The sequence below is a fragment of the Danio rerio genome, chromosome 2, assembly GCF_049306965.1.
Source record: "Danio rerio strain Tuebingen ecotype United States chromosome 2, GRCz12tu, whole genome shotgun sequence".
NCBI lineage: Eukaryota > Metazoa > Chordata > Actinopteri > Cypriniformes > Danionidae > Danio > Danio rerio.
This window is the reverse complement of record NC_133177.1, coordinates 10,082,171-10,103,846: the sequence shown is the minus strand read 5'-3', so window position 1 is coordinate 10,103,846 and position 21,676 is coordinate 10,082,171. Positions and strand designations below refer to the sequence as shown.

Here is a 21,676-nt window from a genome sequence, read left to right as displayed (position 1 = left end):
TTATTTGCGATGTGAGAATGAGTAAAATAAGTCTATCTCTATTATTTATTTTAAACTGTTATAATTATTTTCTTAAAAATATTAATTATTTAATTTATTATAAACATTTTAAGAAATATTGTATGGTTATTTCACATTAACTTTCGGAATGTATGCTGGTTTTCACGTTAAAGAATATAAAAATTACAAATAAATATAAAATTGTAACAAATTTATTTTATTTATATTTACTTATTCAGATTTAGAAATGTATTTAGATTCTAAAAACAGCTTACAACACAATCATCCAAGATGAATTCGTGAAATTAGACAAATCGTTATTTATTTATTTTTAGTTTTTTATTAATTTTTATTCAAATGTGAAAAAAGTCGGTGTGATCAAAGACATTAAAATAGAAATCTGTGGCTCGGTGTGGCTTCATGGTTTAGAGGAACAAGTAATTTCACGCAGGCGTTTTCATAGTCGTCTACCACAGTGGGTCCTTTCTTTCCGCTTGAAGCAGTTTCAAGAGTTCACACTTAGCTGATGATTGATTATAAGCAAGTTTGGCATGCTGTCCCGGGAGAGAGCCCTGAGCTCGAAGGTTCTTGAGCCCTGGGCTCCCTCCCGTTTGGAGGAAGAGAGGGGAGCCTCGAGCTCAGGTAGATCTCGACAACTCCCCTTTTTATAATAGCTAAAGATTAAGATTGAAGGCTATTAAAAGATATGCTGCATTATTAGATTACCTGTATTGAAATTTAGATTTAACGATTAACTTGTTGTACATGTTTTTGAAATGTGGGAGGAAACCGGAGAACCCGGGGAAAACCCACGCAAGCACGGGAAGAACATGCAAACTACACACAGAAACGACCACCGGCCTGTTAAGGAACTAGAACCGGTGACGTTCTTGCTGTGAGGCGACAGTGCTAGTCACTGAGCCACCGTGCTGCCCTATGGAGGGAAAGGTGAAAAGGTAGGGGTGGAAGGGGGGATTCTTCAAATCAAAGATGACTGTAGTGAGAAAACCCTGGCTCTTTATAGTGGTTAGGAATGGCCTGATTGGTGGATCAAGCATGCTAATGCAGGACCAGCCGTGTTCAATCATAATCACGTGCTCCTCTCGAAATTAGTTTATGAATAAACTTCACTTCAAGAGTTCACACTTAGCTGATGATTGATTATAAGCAAGTTTGGCATGCTGTCCCGGGAGAGAGCCCTGAGCTCGAAGGTTCTTGAGCCCTGGGCTCCCTCCCGTTTGGAGGAAGAGAGGGGAGCCTCGAGCTCAGGTAGATCTCGACAACTCCCCAAAATGCTCTGCTCGGGACAGCAGCCGCGTATTTGAAGAACCCCCCAAAAGGCACAGGAGATTAATGCCATATCCGGCTGCTGAAAAGTGATACAGAAATAGCTTGGAGGAGCAACAGAGACTGGTGTGGGTGTAAAAATTAACTGAAGGTGCTTATGTATGACTATGTGTGCCCCCGGGTCCTGTTAATTGTAAGGACCAGCGGGAGAGTGAGTGGGGTAAGAGTAAAGGTTTAAAACATATGTGGTGAGTTTCGTAAAGGTTTAGTATAGTAGTGATGGAAAATGAAGCTGTAAGGTTCTGCGGAGCTGTAGCTGCAGATGAGAAGCGGTTAACTGATTAACCGCTTTGGCAGTCCAATGGGGAGTGTGTCAGTAATGGTATGGATAAATAGTAGTGTGCGTGAGCTCCTGTGGAGCGACACTGCTGCAGCAGTGGTGCAGGGGGGATGAAGCTCGGCTGAGCGTCTCTGCGACTGCAGAGGTGCGATGGTAGTCAGTACTAAGGGGAAGAATACGCTTCTGCAGCAGCGTTTTAACTGCTTTAGCAGTGCTGGGAGTGACAGAAGTGGTATAAGTGTAATGGAAGTGTGCATGAGCTCCAGCAGAGCGTCACTGCTGCAGCAGTGGTGCAGGGGATGTAAATGATGCTCGGCTGAGCGTCTCTGCTGCTGCAGAGGTGCAATGGAAGTCAGTATTTGTAAGGGAAATACGCCTCCGCAGGGACGTTTAACTGCTTTAGCAGTGCTGGAGAGTGTATCAGTAGTGGGTTGCTAAATGAAAGTGTATATGCGCTCGCTGAGCGTCACTGCTGCGGCAGTGATGTGGAGGGGAGTGATGCTCGGCTGAGCGTCTCTGCGACTGCAGAGGTGCGGTGGTAGTCAGTCCTAAGGGGAAGAATACGCTTCTGCAGCAGCGTTTTAACTGCTTTAGCAGTGCTGGGAGTGACAGAAGTGGTATAAGTGTAATGGAAGTGTGCATGAGCTCCAGCAGAGCGTCACTGCTGCAGCAGTGGTGCAGGGGATGTAAATGATGCTCGGCTGAGCGTCTCTGCTGCTGCAGAGGTGCAATGGAAGTCAGTATCTGGAAGGTAAATACGCCTCCGCAGAGACGTTTAACTGCTTTGGCAGTGCTGGAGAGTGTATCAGTAGTGGATTGCTAAGTGGAAGTGTATATGCGCTCGCTAAGCGTCACTACTGCGGCAGTGATGTAGAGGGGAGTGATGCTCGGCTGAGCGTCTCTGCGGCTGCAGAGGTGCGGTGAAAGTCAGTTTCTAAAGGGAAGTGCGCTTTGGAGAGCTGATTAACAGCGGTGTAGCAGATAGGAATCGGCACAGTAGAGCAACTCTGTGGCTGCAGGGGTGCATAGGTATTCAGAGTCTGGTGCATTATATGTGTGAAAGCAATACATGTTCCCGCTAAGCCTTTACAGCTGTATTATAGCGGGGAGTGTGGTGATGGAAAATAAATTGATACTACAATGCAATGTAATTGAGTGGAGCTGCTGTAAAGGTGTGATGGTGGTCAGTATGTAAGCAATACGAGTTCCCGCTAAGCCTTTATGGCTATATTGTTGCGGGGAGTGTGGTGATGGAAAATAAATTGATGCTACAATGCAATGTAATTAAGTGGAGCTGCTGTAGAGGTGTAATTGTAGTCAGTATGGAAGCAATACGAGTTCCCGCTACGCCTTTACGGCTGTATTATTGCGGCGGAGTGTGATAATGGTTAAATTGTTTTTCTTTTTTTTTTTTTTTTTTTTTTTTTTTTTGTTTTTTTTTTTTGAAAAGTGTACATGTGAGCTCTTAAAGAGCTTCACTGCTGTGGCAGTGGGAGCTTGGGGCTACCCCTGTGGGAGTCCGAGCTGCGGAGAATGAGTGCAAGTGAAATTGAAAAATTATGAAGAGGAAGAGAAGGGAAGTTTAATAAAATAAAAAGGAAAGTTTAGTAAAAAATGAGTCCTATGCAACTAAGACAGAAAGTAGGAAGAACAGACAGAGTCGTGCTGCTTGGAAACTAGGTTGAAGTCTGCAACCGAGAATCAGCTGGGCTTCTCTGAGGAAATATTGGCTGAGGCAAATTGAGGATTTAGAGGTGTTAGAGGACCAATGACAGAGTTTATATCTGTTGTTGGAAGACTGTTCAGGCAGGGCGTCACTGCTGCAGCATTGGTGCAGGGGGAAAAAATAATCTCAGCAGAGCTTCTCTGCAGTTACAGAAGTGCAATAAAATCAGTGGTGCAGAGAATTAAGGCTAAACAGCCGTCTCTGCAGTTGCAGCTCAGGCAAAGCTTAACTGTTGCAGCAGTGGTGCAGAGGGAGAATAAGGCTCGGCAAAGCGTCTCTGCAGTAGCAGAGGTTCAGTGGTACTCGGTATTAGCGCCTCGCACGGAAATACTAAGTACTATTAGCAGTGATATTTAGAGATGAAAGTGATAAAGGGGCTCAGCTAGAGCGTCACTGCAGTTGCCGTGATGTTAATGGGGTGTATAGTTAAGTGGAGCACCTAAACAGTCGATATTAGTAAGTTTTGAGTGCTCCCGCAGGGACGTTAAATACTGCCTTTAGTGATATGTAAAGATGAAGGTGAATAAGGCATATGCTAGAGGTTCACTGCGGTAGCAGTGGTGCTTTGGGTGTGCAACTCTGCGGAGCATTTCTGCGGCTGCAGTGGTGTAGTGGGCCAGTATGGAGGCAACTTGTGCTCCCGCAGAAGCATTTACTGCTGTATTAGTGCGGGGAGTGCAACGATAGTGGTATTTAGAAAATTTGTAAGTGTATGCAAGCTCATTTAGAACGTTCCTGTTGCAGCAACTGAAACTCAAGACAACCCCTGAATTGGTCGGAGCTGTGGTGAATGAAAGTGAATAGAAGTATAGGATAGTTTAAATTTGGAGAGGAAAAGTTAAAGCTAAAAAAACAGGGAAGGGTAGTGAAGGAGCTCCTATGTTAAATAGGAAGGGAAATAGGAAGGAAATGACAGAGTCATACTTCATACCCAATAATGCATGATGGTGGAAGTTGGCTGGAGATGATCGGCTGGGCTTCCCCGAGGTGTTATTGCTCTTCTGTGGTGTAAAAATGCTAAGAGGTTTAGAACCAGGGCCGGAGTGGGACACCTTTTCAGCTCTGGAGTTTCAAGCCTCAGACCAGCCCACCTCAGTTCACGACTGACTATATTAAAATAAGTAAATAAATATTTCCAAATCAGTTTCTAATGGCACTATCATGTATTTTTTTTTTTTTTTTTTTTTTTTTTTTATATAATGAATAAAAAGGCTGTGGTCAAGTAAATGAATTAAAAAAGTGTCACTGCTGAGAGCAACAGATTCTGGAGTTAGGGACACCGGCCCTCGCGGCCAAAAAAAACGGACCGGCCCACCGGGAATTCTCCCGGTCCTCCCGATTAGTCAATCCGGGCCTGTTTAGAACAGGTGTGTGGGGGAACGGATATCATCCTGCGTCCCTTCATCCTGCGAAGATAGATCAGATATGGTTAGGTGTATCGTTGAATTGAAATGTCATACTTAGTTCAGAAGACTTAAATTAAAAAGGCTAGTGTGAATATGGCATCGAGGGTGTGGGCTATGTGAGTGGAAAAGTGTCATTTGCAAAGAGTGTAAATGTATTTAGAAATGGATGTGGAGTGTAATAGGTTGGATGAGGGTCAGCTTCTGCAACCAGCTGACATGATCTCTGAAATGAGAAAAACAAGAGAGAATCAGAAATGACATTACAACATGGTACATGTATGGCAAACACAATGAATTATTTTAGCTGATAACCATGCGGGGCGTCTTAATAAGAGCATGGGCAACTAAGTGTGGAAGTGCCTTTGTTAATGCATGGTACGAAGCCTCATTGTCGCAACGAGCAAAGATAGTAGAGGTAGGCATTTGTCCCTCCTAAGGATAGCATATTAATTGGGAAATCTGCTCGTCTAGTGGTCCTGATGTACCTCTTGAAGACAGGGTAGGTGGAATTATAGTGGAGTTTAAACCCCTTGGTTTGTATCTAACGCAGAGTCAATTGATGAAACATCAGACATGTCAGAAATGTCCTCCTCTCATTCGTGGAAGTCAAAGCGGGAAGTTTGTTTCTTTGCTGTTTTCACATCTAACCAACTTGCCATTATAAGCTTATGGCTTATAAGTGTATGGACATGAGTCACTGGGGCATATTACGATTGGACTTCTATGCCTAATGGGTTGAATGTTTTTCAATAGCAGAGTAAACTTTTTAGAAGTTAAACTGCTATCAGATGTGGCTTTTTTTTTTTTTTTTTTTTTTTTTTTTTTTTTTGATTTATACATTTTATAATTATTTATTTTCTTTATTATTTATTTATTTATTTATGTATTTATTATTTATCATCTGCCAACATCAAACCCTGAACTTAAATTAATGTCACCATTTAGTAGTAATTGTGTAAATGTAATGATAATCATTCATGAGCTTGTCATGAGAGAGGGTGGGACCATCTCAAATTTTTGAGAGTTCATTGGATGGTGACGCTTCTCCTTTCAGCTATTGGCTCGAAGGAGTGTCAATCAAAGTTGCAGAAAAAGGCTGGCGGCCATTTTGTTTGCCAGAGAACTAGTGTTATGATTGGAGACGCTACTCTATTGAATGCACCACAGCGACTAGTTTGGAGGATTAACATGGATGTTTATCAATGTATGCATAAGTTGTGGACTGATGTTTTAAGGATTGGATTGTCTAGAACCTTGATTGAGAGGTGAGTCATTCTATTCACGCTAGAATCATCCTTTAAAGATGGATGTTTAATCTTAGTTGTAGTTTGTGAGGCTTCCCCTTAAAAAGTGTCATGTATGTTACCGCTGGTGCACCCCTAGAAGAGAGTTCAGCTTGGATCGCAGGCATCGAGAGTTTAGGCAAAGTTCATGGATGGTGATCGAGTTTTTACTGTGATCTTGTTGGAGAATTGGGTTGAAGACACAGAGATTGCATTGTGTGAGGCAATTGAAGTAGAAGGTTGAGAAGTTGTAGCTGGAGAAGTTGTTGTTGTTGGAGAAGTTGATGTAGCTGGAGAAGTTGATGTTGGAGAAGTTGTTGTATTTGGAGAAGTTGTTGTAGCTGGAGAAGTTGTTGTTGTTGTTGTTGGAGAAGTTGATGTAGCTGGAGAAGTTGATGTAGCTGGAGAAGTTGATGTAGCTGGAGAAGTTGATGTAGCAGTAGCAGTAGCAGTAGCAGTAGCAGTAGCAGTAGCAGTAGCAGTAGCAGTAGCAGTAGCAGTAGCAGTAGCAGTAGCAGTAAGTTAGCAGTAGATGCAGAGCAGTGTATTCTTCAAATCAAAGATGACTGTAGTGAGAAAACCCTGGCTCTTTATAGTGGTTAGGAATGGCCTGATTGGTGGATCAAGCATGCTAATGCAGGACCAGCCGTGTTCAATCATAATCACGTGCTCCTCTCGAAATTAGTTTATGAATAAACTTCACTTTGTGGTTGTGTCCACGTGGAGAGACGATCAAGTGCAAACCAGTCTCGCCGTGCCCTTCTTGACGTTCCCTTGTATAATACGTAGGTTAGTAATACATATTAATTTGCCGTGAGTATGTTTAATGATAAAATTTATTTTTTGGTATGAATTTCTAATAATGTTAGCGGAATTTCTGTTTGTGGACTAGTCTGTTGACTCACACAGTTCTTCTAATAATGTAATGCTGATTTAGCTAATAATTCAGCTAAGGTTAAATCTGTAAATTGACACACTTGAAAATGCTTTATCTGTGAAACTCCAGCAACTGTGACCATCCAATTAAAAATGTATAATATGTTTTTTATTTGAATTTGTTTGTGCCCGCTCAATTGTTTATTAATGCAAATGTTTGTGTTTTTTTTTTTTTAGGATTATAACGAAAACTAGCAGGAAATTGCACGCGCAATCATGTCACATGCTGACAAACCATGAGGCCCAGGAGAAAATGCATATAAGTCATGTTAGATTGATCCATGTGGGTATTTTCAAAGATTACAACTTTTGATGATACGTTGGACAAGCAAAATGTGTATCGTATGGCAGATTCAGTATAAACTGTATGAACGTTCGGTTTATGCTAAGCTTGCCATGCGGTTTTAAGTGCTGAGACACTCCTGCCTTTGTGTTGCCCATTCATTTCCTATTAGATGAATGTGGTGTCAACTAAGGCACACATTAAACCTTGAAATAGCCAAAGAGAGGACCGGCCACTCGTTCTCTTGCTTGTGCTGTAACAAGAACAACATTTAGAATTAGTTACAATAACTTTGTTCTAAATGTGTGCAACCTTTGACGATTATATTGTATCATTTCAGGTGAAATCCAGTAAAAGGCTACGTTAACATGGACAGGATACATGAAACTTGGTATGCAGCTATTAAAATAACTTAATCTTTTTGTGGAAAGTAATTCAGAAAATGTGTGTTTGGCCATTCTTTTTACATGGCTAATGTTGTGGGGGGATTAAATAGGAACTTGTTAAAAACGCAGAAGAGTTTGAACGTTTTTAAATGTCAAGAAAACTAATATTTCATATAAATGTTCATTTTATCATGCCTTTTAGTGTTGCCTGTTCATCATTGCTTGTCAGATGAATGTGGTGTCAAATAGGGCATACATTAATACATGACATGGCCACTGAAAGGTATCTCCATCCTTGCCTTTCAGAGGCTTCATGTAATGGACACTTTACATTTTCATACATTGATGAAGTATACAAGTTTCTGCATTAATAAATAAAAAAAATTAATGCTGATCTCATTTCATTCCATTCAAGATTCACAAAGGATCGAGTTCTTCCTATTTGAGGTAAATGAATCCTCATTAAAGGACTTGTGTTGTGTGAGGTGAGTTCTGCTAACCTGGAATCAAAATCAATTGATATTATTCACTTTTCCAATTTGCAGTTATTTGTTTTGTAAAGATTTGTGGGGTAAAACTGAATTCAGCAAGGATTGACTGTTTTTGTTATTATGGAATTATTTATATAATGTTTTACAAAGTATATTAAGTGTGTATGTTTATGTTGTGTTTTAGTGTCTTTTTTTCTACCTCAGCCCAGATGTTGTTTCTGTATATGTGCAACATTAATAAATAAAACCTTCTGTTTAACATTGTGTTTTGTATGTGGTTGTTTTATGGCCTATTAAAAAGCAGTTGAATATTTTGTGGTTCATGGCATGAAAAGAAAGTTGTAGTAAAACTATTTCTTATTTTCCTTTTCTCGCACAGCAATTTCCACAAGCTAGACTGTTGTTTTTGTTAATTCCTCATGCGCTACAGGACAATAAGTCATAATAATGTCTTAATGTACAGTTATAAATTTATATAAAAAGGGTCAGTTCATTAATGCTTGGAAAACAATTGTATTGTCATTAGATGCCACAATAATTGGCATTTGGAGTTGTGTTGATGCATAGATCATCTTGCTTATAAACGAGTAAATAGTTAATTGCCTTTTGTAATATATTTACAAGTTTTATTTTCAGATGATCTCATAGTGGGTTGAACTAACTATATGCAGTGTCTAAGATTATGGGATGGCAGGGTCCGAACTAGAATTATAACATTCAAACTAAGATTTAAGATTTACATTGATATACAGATAACATTGCTAAAGAGTTTAAAGACCTGATGAATAGTAGTAAAGCATAATATTTGCAATGCTTTTTTATTGTTAAATTAGAGGTGATTCTGGAATTAAAACACTTCATGTGACAGCACCTCATATAAAACCTAAAGCATTCCCATTGAGGTCATGTTATTTGTTGAGTACACAGTAACAGCTGTACACTGGGGAAAAAAAAAGACAAGGGTTCCACACAATCAATTTGTGTTGGGACAACAAGAAGGAAAAAAAATGTAAGTGGATTGAACACAATAGAACTATGTTGTCACAAAAAAACAAGAATTTTGTTTTAAGCTTATTTTAATAAAGTAGCTTAAAGGTGTTTTTGAGTGCAATACAAACCTGCTTGCAAACCATAATAATTATGTGGAGTATGAACACATTTTGATTTATTACGAAATAATTCTATTGACCGATTTGGTAGATTTTATAGGTTTATAAACAAAAAGTGTTTATAGAAAGCAGAATAAATGTAAGTGTTTCCTCATGTTTGAAATAACATTTTCAAAGAAATAAAAATATGAGTGAAATAGTTGAACACAGTGTGTAGTATATTCATATACAGTTGAAGTCAGAATTTTTAGCCCCCCTATTTATTTTTTTTCCCCAATTTCTGTTTAACGGACAGAATTTTTACAAAACATTTATTATAATAGTTTTAATAACTCATTTCTAATAACTGATTTATTTCATCTTTGCCTTGATGAGAGTAAATATTTGACTAGAGATTTTTTCAAGACACTTCTATACAGCTTAAAGTGACATTTAAAGGCTTAACTAGGTTAATTAGGTTAACTAGGCAGGATAGGGTAATGCGTTTCTGTAATCTATTGAAAACAAATTAAGCTCAAAAGGGCTGATAATTTTGTCCTTAAAATGGCTTTTAAAAAAATAATAACTGATTTTATTTTGGCCGAAATAAAACAAACAAGACTTTCTCCAGAAGAAAACATATTATCAGACATGCTGTGAAAATTTCCTTGCTCTGTTAAACATCATTTGGGAAATATTTAAAAAAGAAAAAAATCAAAGGTAGGCTAATAATTTTGACTTAAACTGTATACTGTTTTAAAGTAAAATGAAACAATCTCAAATTCGCCTGTACATAATACAATTTAAGTACTAAAATATGTTTTATTTAAACTGATATAAATTTCTTGCTATAAATATTTTTAGGGCTGCATTGTGATCGTTAAACAGTCATTAAATAAGTCTTGTACTAAATAATCATGAAAATAATTGCAATATACACTATTGTTGAACTCAAAGACATTACTAATGGATGTCTTCTGTTGATAGTTACATGATAGTTTACATTTATATTATAAAAGTGAATAAAATTAAACATCAATGACAACAATACAAAATGTTTCAAATGCAAGACATTATTCAAATTTCATAAAAATATATTTTATGGCTATGTGAAACAATGTCTTTCCAGTAAACATTTTATTACTCTCTCTCTCTTTAAGAAATTTATTATTTTTCTCCCTAAACATTAAACCAGATATATGTTCTTATTTTTTTCTTGGAATGAATCAGGTACATCCTAGCATGACCTAAACTAATACAGTTGCTGTGCCAGATTTAATTTTATTTATTTATGGCACTATTTATTTATATGACATGTGATTACGGTTGATAGCCATCCAGAAAGATAAACCATTTTTTCTTGCCTTGAGAATAACTAAGCTTTCCCAGTTTTGCCCGCTCTTCTAGTGGGATCCGTTTAGCAGCACAATGACCCCACATAACTCTTTTTTTTCCACACCTAGCACCCCTCACCGCTAGGGGGAGCACGTTTCCCCGGGCAGTCGGCGTCAATGAAAGCAATACAAAACCCTCTGGAAGGAGAGCACAGGGAAGCTCTCCGAGTAGCCACGACATTCCGGACCAAAATTATCTTTTCTACCACACATATTACGTGTTATTCTCCGATCTCAACAAGCGAGGTAACGTGAAATAGGAGTACGGATTAATAATCACCTTTCAAGCCCGCCAGCTCATGGAATATTTGCGCTGAAACAGAAGATTCCTGGGAACTCCGGAGCAAGGCAAGGAAGGAAGGAAAGAAAGAAACAACGAACGGGATTAACAAAAAAGTCCACTGGCGGGTGAAAGCGAGCAAAAGCCCGTTCTGGAGGGGCATCAGGGGAGCCCCTGCACTGGATGACCGCCGTCCACTTCTCCCCAGCGGTCTGCAATGGGGGAGACTAAAGTTATCTACCATCTCGACGACCAGGAAACTCCATACCTGGTCAAACTGCCCATCCCTGCCGAAAGGGTCACCCTTTTGGACCTGAAAAATGCTCTCAAGAAACCAAATTACAAGTTTTTCTTTAAATCAATGGACGATGACTTTGGGTGAGCTCACCGTACATTCGTTTTCTTAGCACTTCTGCATGAATTCTCTCCTTTAACTCCAGCTCTCCGCACGTTTTCTTCCCTTGTTTGGATCTCATATCGACTGCCATGATCTTCCAGAGCCTGATATATATCTTTCATTGTTTGTGCGAGTGTGGGGACGAAGTCAAATGTGAGGTGTGTGTGTGCGTGCGTGTGTGTGTGTGTGGAGTTCAGCAGGGGTGAATGTTTGGTCCTGTTCAATTGAAGACGGCATCCATTTTAAGACTGGATTACTCTCAAATACGGCGTTTGGCCTGATCTTGGGGTGTAGTTATTAAGTTAAGTGAGTGGTTTGGGATCACAGTCAAAGTATTAACAGGGTGTTGTTCGATATCATTCCTTAAATGTTCTCCCGCGTCAGTCTAAATTACCATGACTACACAAAAAAACACTAGTCCTTTTGGGGTTTCTTTACACTTATTATGCATAGACCCGGTTCCTAAAGTATTTTCTTTTTTTATCCTGTGTCAGAATATTGAAGAGCGAGTATTGCCGAAACTATCTAGCTTAACAAACCTTAACACACTAAGGAATTTTCCACCCTAAATCAAAAGCACATCCCAGAACTAACTTGCAGAATAATCTGAGTCTGCCGAGCGCATGCGCTGTTCAACGACTAACATTGATCCCTAAAACCGAGCACCCGAAAGATTTTTTTTAACATTCTAGTTACATTTTATTTATGACGGGCTCTTTCTTGGTCAGTAGCCATAACGCAAATTTCAACGTGAACTCTTTGACCTCGTAGGCTTAAAAAGACTAAAAGTAGACGTTGTACACATAATGAATCTGAGACCTGGGGGCTGTTCCATAAACCAAGCTTAGATAAAAAGCCAGGCTTATTTTGGTAAGTCAGGTTTATTAATGGCGGATTCTCTTTCATAAATCAAATTTACGATAGTTCAAACTCAATTATTATGGCAAATGCTGGGAAACTAACCTGGTCTGGGGCAGGTTACTTCTCAGGTGAATCAAAGTAATGTTAACATTCGCATATCGTAATTTGATGCCCTTTTTATTAACTTAACCTCTTAATAATGATTAAAACTTTATAGTCACTTGATAGTATGTATGTATATGTATATATATATATATATATATATATATATATATATATATATATATATATATATATATATATGTATATGTATGTATATATATGTATGTATATATGTATGTATATATATGTATGTATATATGTATGTATATATATGTATGTATATATATATATATATATATGTATGTGTATATATATATATATATATATATGTATATATATGTATGTATGTATATATATATATATATGTGTATATATATATATATATATATATATATATATATATATATATATATATATATATATGTATATATATATGTATACATACATACACACCAAACATCTTGTAGAATAGAACAATAATACATTTAAATTAAAACAAGTTATTGCAAACAATTCTAATACAAACTACAACATTTCAACTAAAATTTTATTTATTTTTATGTTTCTGTTGATAGGCATTAGTTGCCAGAGTAACTGAGTTTAAACCATCTAAATTTGATTTATGAAACAGATTCCGCCATTTATAAACCTGACTTTCCAAAATAAGCCTGGCTTTTTCTGGTTTATGGAACAGCCCCCAGGATTACCCGGCCGTAGAAAACAAGGAAATAGAGCATTCTAAAATTCAATGTGATCTACAGACTTTCAAAAGTGACGATAATTATTAAAAAATTGGTTCAAATATGTAAATTAAAATATAAAACATTTCAGTGAATTTTTGGACATTTACCTTGTATTTTGACGTTATTATGGGACAATTCTTAACACTAAGAAAGATGTCAAAGACATTAATGTCTGCGAGTTTACAATATACAACATACTTTGTAGAAATTCTGTGAATTAAACCGTACAACCCAAAAGAAACTATGCTAATCAGAAGGATAAGAGTTGACTAATTATAGAACAAAAATTATTTATTGTTTTTTTATTTGGCAAGTTTTGCATTTATGAAGAAAAAGCTTTATCATGGATGTGATATCTCTCCGTTATGGATGTGACATGTGAAATCGGCACTTGTGTGATTTTGGTCAATCAAATATAATTGTTTGAAAACATTAACAGAGACATTTTTGAGTATTTTAAAGCACTGTAAAATACTTGCTTACACAAAAAAACGCTGATACGGTTTCGCTATTTTGGTGAAAACTTAATTTCATCATTGCAAGGTTGACATTTGCATGGCATTGCTCATGAACAAATCTTGTTAGTCACATTTAATTAGGAATTGTTTTGAGTTGTGTTCTGGAACTTTATTTAAAGGGATAGTTAACAAAAATGTCAATTTTGTCATCATTTACTCATTCTTTACTTTTTCCAAAGCTTTACAAGTTTCTTTCTTTTTAAACAAGGTTTTAAACTCAAAGAACACGTTTCTGAAACTGCTGGGAACTGTTTACCATTGACTTCAATAATATTTGTTTTTACTACTATTCAAGTCTGTGATTATAAGTTTTTGGCTTTCTTGAAAATATATATATTTTTATGTTACCACTCAAGGGTAGAGTAAATAGTACATTTTCAATATTGGGTGAACTATCCCTTTAAGGATCACAGTGCAGTTCTCAAAATCTAGTTAATTGTCATTATAAATCGGTATGCTTTGCCACTAGCTTTCGTAGTATGTTTACTTATTCTTTTATATATATTGTTTTATAAGTTCTGGTCAAAATAAGGATGCTTTTATTTTTTTACACAAGTGTACTTTTTATGCTGAACGATGCTAGAACATTGCCTGTGTCTTTAAACCAAGCCCTAGCTTGTGAATAAGTCACATTTGGAGTGCAGGCTACTGTTCTTGTCCTGTCTGTCTGTTTCACTAGGCGAAAGAATGTTGACTTGGAACAACTGCAGGCAGTCAGTGTGGAATGCCCTGATCGCTTCAGCACTGGCAGCTTTACAACCTTCTCCAGTGAAATATGTCGTAGTTTGATCGTCCCGTTCCCCTCCCTTTAACTCCCCTTGAAAAAAAAAAGTTCATTAAAAGCTTAAAGATGTTCGTCGCTGAAGGACAGGCTCCGATTTCTGCCAAATGGAAACGAATAGCTCAATTGAATTAGCCTCAATTGATGTATAACACGTCTGTCAATGCAACAAAGAGGTCTTTTATCTATTTTTAAAGGCATTTATCGGATTAGACTGTTAGCAAATGAACGAAAGTCCGTTACAAATAGGTAGTAAAGAATTTTGAGATATTCTGGATTTAAAGTGTTAAGTGTCTCTGCGCAAATGAAAATCATTTTGATTAGTTCCCTCGTTTGTTTTCCTTTGTGAAGTTCAACTTCATATTGCTTGTGCTCTAACTTTATCTATTCCATAATTGTCAAATTATTTAGTTATCTATTTTTGTTATTATCTTTTGCTACCCGAGATTGCATTAAATTGGTCAGGTATTAAAAAACAGTAATATTATTTTGAGATTAATTATATTTAAAAATGTCATTTTTATGTATTCCTGTTATGCAAAGCTGAATTTTTCACACTTTTACTTTTAGTTTTTAGCTTAGTTTTTGTTTTCATAAGTCATTTAAATATTTTTGTGAACTGTATCATATTACGAATATACCCCATCCCCTAGATTCTTTGAATATAAAGTTTAAAAGATCATCATTTATTTGAAATAGAATTTTTGTGTTAACAGAACCATTTGTAATGTATTTGTTGCAAAACAAAGTCATGTAAGATGACTAGCAACAAGTTGTTGGACAGATGAGCACTTTCCTTTACAGATTTATAAAAACCAAGCAAAAATCGTATATGCACGTAATGTGTATCAATAATATTGCAATACAAAATAAAAATAAAACAGCATTATGACCGATTAACATGAGGCTTTAGCGTCAGCGCTTGACGAATGTTGTGTCTGTAATTAGACCTGACAAGATCGTCATAGCAGTGCAGCCAGTAAAATTAGTCCATAATCGGCTACTGTCTTAGCTTGGGGTATTTGCATAAATCTATTTGATGGACTGACACTTCGTTTGCGCTTGAAAAGTTGAGAAATTCCCAACAGTGGTGCCAAGGGATCCACAATTCAGTTCGATATCGCTTGACGTCACCCATTCAAATTTTATTTAATTTGTTTATGTAATTTATTTGGGCTACACTGTAATAAATGTTGGGTTCCATACAATTGATTTGTGTTGGACAACATGAAAGTATCAAGCTAGCTTATTACAATTAAGTTGATTCAGCTCATTTTTAATAAGTATGTTGAACTTTTTTTTTGAGTATACACTGTAGAAAATGCAGGGTTTTACACAATTCTTCCATGTTGTCTAAACACAAACCAATAAAGTAATTGTTTTTACAAATGTAAATGGATTGAACTTAAAACGGTTAAGTTGCCCATAAAAAAATTAAGACGTGTTGTTTCAGCTCATTTCAGATAAGTGGTTTGAACAAATGGCAAACATATTTTTTAAGTGTAAGAAACACACATTACTCCATCAAGGTAAATAAAACAGACAAATATCATCACACACAAGTCATTGGCTTTGTTACATTTTAAAGAAACTTAGAAACAACAAATGGTTAATTGGTGGAAATTAAATAACGCACATTTCATATCGCAGCCTCGTAGGATTAGCTAATTGCAATGTTTAAAATCGTAATTTGATTTCGATTAATCGCACAGCCCTAGGTATGATCACCTTGGATAGAAATAATATGGTTTCACAGTATTATGATTACTGCTCTAAAAAATATTCTTTTGAAATGTAAAAAACTAAAGCGTTTTTCCCCTTTGAACACAATATATTTTATTTTGAGAAACATTTAAAATATTTTTGAACCGTAAACATGTCAGGCTAAATAATTCAAATGAATCATTGACTTCTATCTTCGTTAGTTTCAGAAACACATGTTTCTTTACAATTTAAAACTGTCAAACCGTTTTCTTTGCTGCTGGAGACACGGTTGTCCAAAAAAAGTAAAATAAAAAACGTAAATTAAAAAACGTACACATACCTTAGGAACAGTATAGCAGAAAATTTTGGTTTTAAGACCTTGACTATTCCAAACCATGGTATATTTTGAAAACGGTTATCGTCCCATGAGTAAATTGAAGTGAATTCTTTGTATTCTAAGCAAATTCATCATGCATTTGTGTGAATCCTGTTCTCGTGGGCCACATAAAATGATATGGTGGGCTTAAGGTTGCAACTTTAGAGATTGATTAGTTCTGTTCTAGATGATGGCCCAATGTTTTGCACAAGTGCGATGAAAGTGTAATTGTTTAAATCTTTTAAGTTTAGGCATTACTACTTTAAGTAACATTGGAAATCATCAAAATCAACAATATAAGTAGAAATATTCTATGCTGTAAACATCTAAAAAGAAAAAAGTAAAGAAGTTTAATGACTACAAAGAGTGGGAAACCTGGCTTGAAACCAATTTATATGCCCTACAAAGAATTGAAATGTTAAAGATTTGTAGCTTGCCATGTTTTTGCATGTGAACAACAGATCTTTTCATACAGGACTGCTAATTGGAGGAATAAATATTACTGTACAGCTGAAATGACTTTGGATAGATGTAGTGTAGTCTTGTGGAGTTTCAGCTCTTTGTGTTTTGTGTGTGAGCACATGCGTGTGCACGCTTGTCTGATTTATGCATTTCAGTTGTAACCCGTCCCTCCTTTCATCTACCGGCATTGTCTTATTTATGTATTCTAATTTATTCCCAGACACTCCTGGGATCTCTAAAGCTGAACTTGCTCTTTTTGTCAGACTGTTGTAAGAAAATGAGACTCATCTGTTCTGATTTATTAATTCATTTATTTTCTGTGTCTTGTTTTTTTCGGCAGGGTGGTCAAGGAAGAAATCACAGACGACAATGCAAAGCTTCCCTGTTACAATGGCCGTGTGATTTGTTGGGTGAGAACAGAAACACACACACACACACGCGCATATCCCGTCCAGTCCTGCATCTCAATTCCCTGGTGCTCCTTGCATAATGGATCAACCTTTTAATTCAGCCCATTCCCGGTTCTCTTGAGTGCTGGCACTGCTTTATTTGTATTTTTGTTTCAAAGAGCCTGCCAGTCATTCCTGCTTAAGGTTTGCTTCAGTCTGATCCAGCTAATCAAAGACTTCAGTATGCAGCTTACGTTTTATTTTAAGAGCGGCTCATTTATATTTAAATGGCATGAAGCCACAATGAACATCTTTTTCATTCTGATTGACAGCATGTACACATAACAAAGCACTGACATTTGTATGTTACTAGGTAAACGGAGTAGTTTTGGGTTGAGTAATCATGGGATTTCCTCTCTCCGCTCAGCAAAAGAGTGTAAAACACAAAATTATTGATGACTTTCAGTGGATAGGTAGTGATTTGGACCATTTTTGGGGCAAAAAAAACTAAACCAAAACATGAACAGAACTCTGTGACCGGTGGTATGCTTACATGGACATTTTTGTTTTTGTTGGAATGAAATCATTCTGGTTAAAGGATTAGTTCACCCACATTTTATTTTTTAAATACTCGTTCCTAATCTCTTGAGGCATTTGATCATCTATTTGTTCAAATTAGGATATTTGAGATGAAATTCGAGAGCTCTGTTTGATTACACAATTACACTTTATTGAATATCTACACACCGACATCACCTACATGCTATACACTCACCGGCCACTTTATTAGGTACACCTTACTAGTACTAGGGTTGGACCCCCTTTTGCCTTCAGAACTACCTTAATTCTTCGTGGCATAGATTTAACAAGGTACTGGAAATATTCCTTAGAGATTTTGGTCCATATTGACATTATAGCATCACGCAGTTGCTGCAGATTTGTCGACTGCACATCCATGATGCGAATCTCCCGTTCCCCCACATCCCAAAGGTGCTCTATTGGATTGAGAGCTGGAGACTGTGGAGGCCATTTGAGTACAGTGAACTCATTGTCATGTTCAAGAAACCACTCTGAGATTATTAGTGCATTATGACATGATGGGTTATCCTGCTGGAAGTAGCCATCAGAAGATGTGTACACTGTGTTCATAAAGTGATGGACAGGGTCAGCAGCAATAATCAGGTAGGCTGTGGCATTGGCTCGATGCCTAATTGTTACTAATGGGCCCAAAGTGTGCCAAGAAAATATCCCCCACACCATTACACCATGCCGACTAGCCTAAACCGTTCATACAAGGCAGGATGAATCCATGCTTTTATGTTTCATGTTTCTGACCCTACCATCTGAATCTCACAACAGAAATCCAGACTCATCAGACCAGGCAATGTTTTTTCAGTTTTCTATTGTCCAATTTTGGTGAGCCTGTGCGAATTGTAGCCTCAGTTTCTTGTTCTCAGCTGACAGGAGTGGCACCCGGTGTGGTCCTCTGCTGCTGTAGCCCATCTGCCTCAAGGTTTGACGTGTTGTGCATTCAGAGATGATCTTTTGCATACCTCTGTTGTAACGAGTGGTAATTTAGGTTACTGTTGCCTTTCTATCAGATCCAACCAGTCTGGCCATTCTTTTTTGACCTCTGGAATCAACAAGGTATTTTATATCGTCCACAGAACTGCCGCTCACTGGATATTTTCTCTTTTTCAGACCCTTATTTGAAAATTCTAGAGAGGGTTGTGTGTAAAAATCCCAGTAGATCAGCTGTTTTTGTAATACTCAGACCAGCCCGTCTATCACCAACAACCATGCCGTGTTCAAAGTCTCTTAAATCACCTTTCTTCCCCATTTTAATGCTCGGTTTGAACTGCAACAGATTGTCTTGACCATATCTATGTGCCTTAATGCAGTGGTTCTCAAAGTGGGGGTCGGGACCCCTTGAGGGGTCGCGGAACAATGAAGGGGGGTCGCCTGGTGATTTCCAAAAATCTACTTATTATTATTATTATTAGGCCATAAGAATTACCATATTTTATCCATAACCAACTGAAGAGAAAAAAACAGTCGTTTTTAGTTACTATAGTAGCTTATTTACTAGTTCTATTGGATTGCGACCCCTGGGGTAATTACATTATATTAAAGACAATAGCGTCAGATGCAGCAGATTGATTTTATAACACCAGGTTAAACTTTCTGGCCCATTTACAGCACTCACATACAAAAAAAAAAATAAACGAAGAATAGACTTTGGTCTATTGGTGTGTGTGTGCGCCATTGCATGCAAGTTTTCTGTATTTATAACCACCTCAGAGGATATTGGGGGTCGCGAGTCACTGGCATTGTTATTTTAGGGGTCGCGTGCTGAAAAGTTTGGGAACCCCTGCCTTAATGCATTGAGTTGCTGCCATGTGATTGGCTGATTAGAAATTTGGGTTAATGAGTAGTTGGACAGGTGTACCTAATAAAGTGACCTGTGAGTGTATAACTGCAGCTTAACTATGTGTACATATAAAAGCTTCAAGTTATTCATATGTAATAATCATTACTTTTCTGATTCTGATTGTAATGCAATATTGTGCAACTTGTGTAATTCATAGTAGTGATGCACCGATCATGATTTTCAATGGTCGATTATGATTTTTTAAAATTAGCAATTTAGCCAATTTTATACTGATTAATTTCTTTCTTTCTTTCTTAAGTAGTAAAGTGTTTGCAAAATGTTTATTTTCTTCATCAATGTCTGAAGCAGTGATTTCATATTAGAGGCAACAATGTAAATTTGATTAAACATTTAATAGCAATCCATGAAAAGTAGAAACAGGCATTATCTTCGGTAGTTTGTGATGTAATTCTTTTATAATTTAATATTTTAATCTAACTTTGTGGAATGATGGTATTTAAAAACAACTGCACAAATCTAAAACGGTCTAAAAAGCTGTAAACATAGTGTCTGCTCTGGTCCTGAATACATTATACAGAGATACTTCAAGAAAAAATGACCTTCTAAACCTTTGTTATGGTAGTTTGTTTCACTCGTAATTGCCTTAAATCCCCACACAACAATATTTAGGATTTTTCTCCAATGTTTTAGACATCATGAACAGTACCAGTTAGTTTTTCCAAGCAGCTTACTCTTTTACCATAATTCATATTGTTTGTTTATAACAAAAATAATCTCGTTCTGGTTTCTGAGGATGCAAAAGGTGCAGTAGTGTGCCCTAGAAAAAGAAATATAGTAATTTTTGATTTCACACAGACTAATGAATCCAAGCATATTGTTTACTTGAAAGTGAAATAAAATGATATCGTTGATTTTTCATGTTTTTATTGTCGCAAGCTTGAATTTGGATTTGATCTTTTGATTTTTGATCTCAGGCTGTGTATATAAAGAGTTTGCTGCTGTTTGTACTGTTCTCCCTTTGTGTCTCTTCTCCCTTTGTGGTTTAAAGAGCAGTCTTGATATTTATCTAATTCTGGTACTAATTAGCAGGGCTTTGTGATTTGTTACTTGTACGTATTTATAAAGCAGTAAAAAGTGCCATAACAAGCCATCTGTTCGGCTCACAGAGAGGAAAGAGGGTTTTAGAATAAAACGAAAGTCCTTGATGACACTTCAGTCTGCAAAACAAGTGATATGTGTCATTTCTGCATCATCTGTGTCCAGTAGTCCACCATTGTTTTTGTTGATTATGCTTACATAATGCACAGGGTTACAGTCTTTTGTAAAAACCCAATAAATGTATAAAAACGTAATTGTTTTAGTAGTTTGTAATATTTTATTCTTTTTTTAAAATATATGGTCATTTTAATATAACATTAATGTATCATTAATTATATTAGGAAATACAATTTTCCTGTTAATTTGAAGGTGCTTTATAAGCCCCTTTCACACATACAGACCGGAATTACCGAAAATTGCCGGTAATTTTCCGGAAAGGTTGTATGTGTGAACAGGTCCTTTTTGAAAATACCGGTAAATTCGTTCTAGCTATTTTCCGGAAAGAGAAGTTGTAACATTACCGGCAATTTGCTGGAATGCTGCGCTGTGTGAACGCAGAAGGAAGATTTCCGGAATAAGCGCGTGCACGTCTAGAACGTGCTGACGTAAGACTTCTGCTTTAGCCAATCACAACAGTCAGACGCATTTACGTCCGCGCGGTTTGTGAGAATAAAAGCCTTTGAATATTTTTCCAGACACATTTAGCTGCTAGAAGTTAGTCAGATCACGTTTATATGTTCTTCTTAATGCCAACTGTGCAAATAATCATCGATAAGATGCTTATGATAAGCCGTTGTTTGTTTACCTTCAAGCTTTGCGTGTGCCCATGAAACAGCCTGTGAGCGCCTGCACACGCACATATTATGAACATCTTGACATGCGAATATGACCCTACGAAAGTTGTTTACTATATTGATCATCAAAAGAGTTTGTAATTTAGTCAAATGTTTATA

At 36.9% G+C, this 21,676-nt stretch overlaps 1 protein-coding gene, 1 long non-coding RNA gene and 2 other non-coding genes across 4 annotated transcripts in view; all 4 read left to right on the top strand.

Annotated features, from left to right (window-relative positions):
- Positions 1-6,745: 6,745 nt before the first annotated feature.
- si:ch1073-170o4.1 lies at positions 6,746-8,402 on the top strand. The gene is made up of 4 exons (XR_659919.4): positions 6,746-6,831; positions 7,156-7,261; positions 7,602-7,652; positions 8,063-8,402. It is a non-coding gene; the product is annotated as a si:ch1073-170o4.1 (long non-coding RNA).
- Positions 7,402-7,531, top strand: LOC137488412 (small nucleolar RNA SNORA13). Its single transcript, XR_011007438.1, has one exon. It is a non-coding gene; the product is annotated as a small nucleolar RNA SNORA13 (small nucleolar RNA).
- LOC137488413 (small nucleolar RNA SNORA13) lies at positions 7,840-7,975 on the top strand. The gene has a single exon (XR_011007439.1). It is a non-coding gene; the product is annotated as a small nucleolar RNA SNORA13 (small nucleolar RNA).
- Positions 8,403-10,749: 2,347 nt separating the features above from the next.
- The window catches only part of dvl3a (dishevelled segment polarity protein 3a), a 42,076-nt gene continuing 31,149 nt past the window's right edge, over positions 10,750-21,676 (top strand). Inside the window, exons 1-2 of the mRNA NM_131757.2 lie at positions 10,750-11,278; positions 17,185-17,254. Of these exons, the coding sequence (NP_571832.2) occupies positions 11,118-11,278; positions 17,185-17,254 (231 nt within the window). The 5' untranslated portion in view covers positions 10,750-11,117. The remainder of the gene's footprint in view (positions 11,279-17,184; positions 17,255-21,676) is intronic.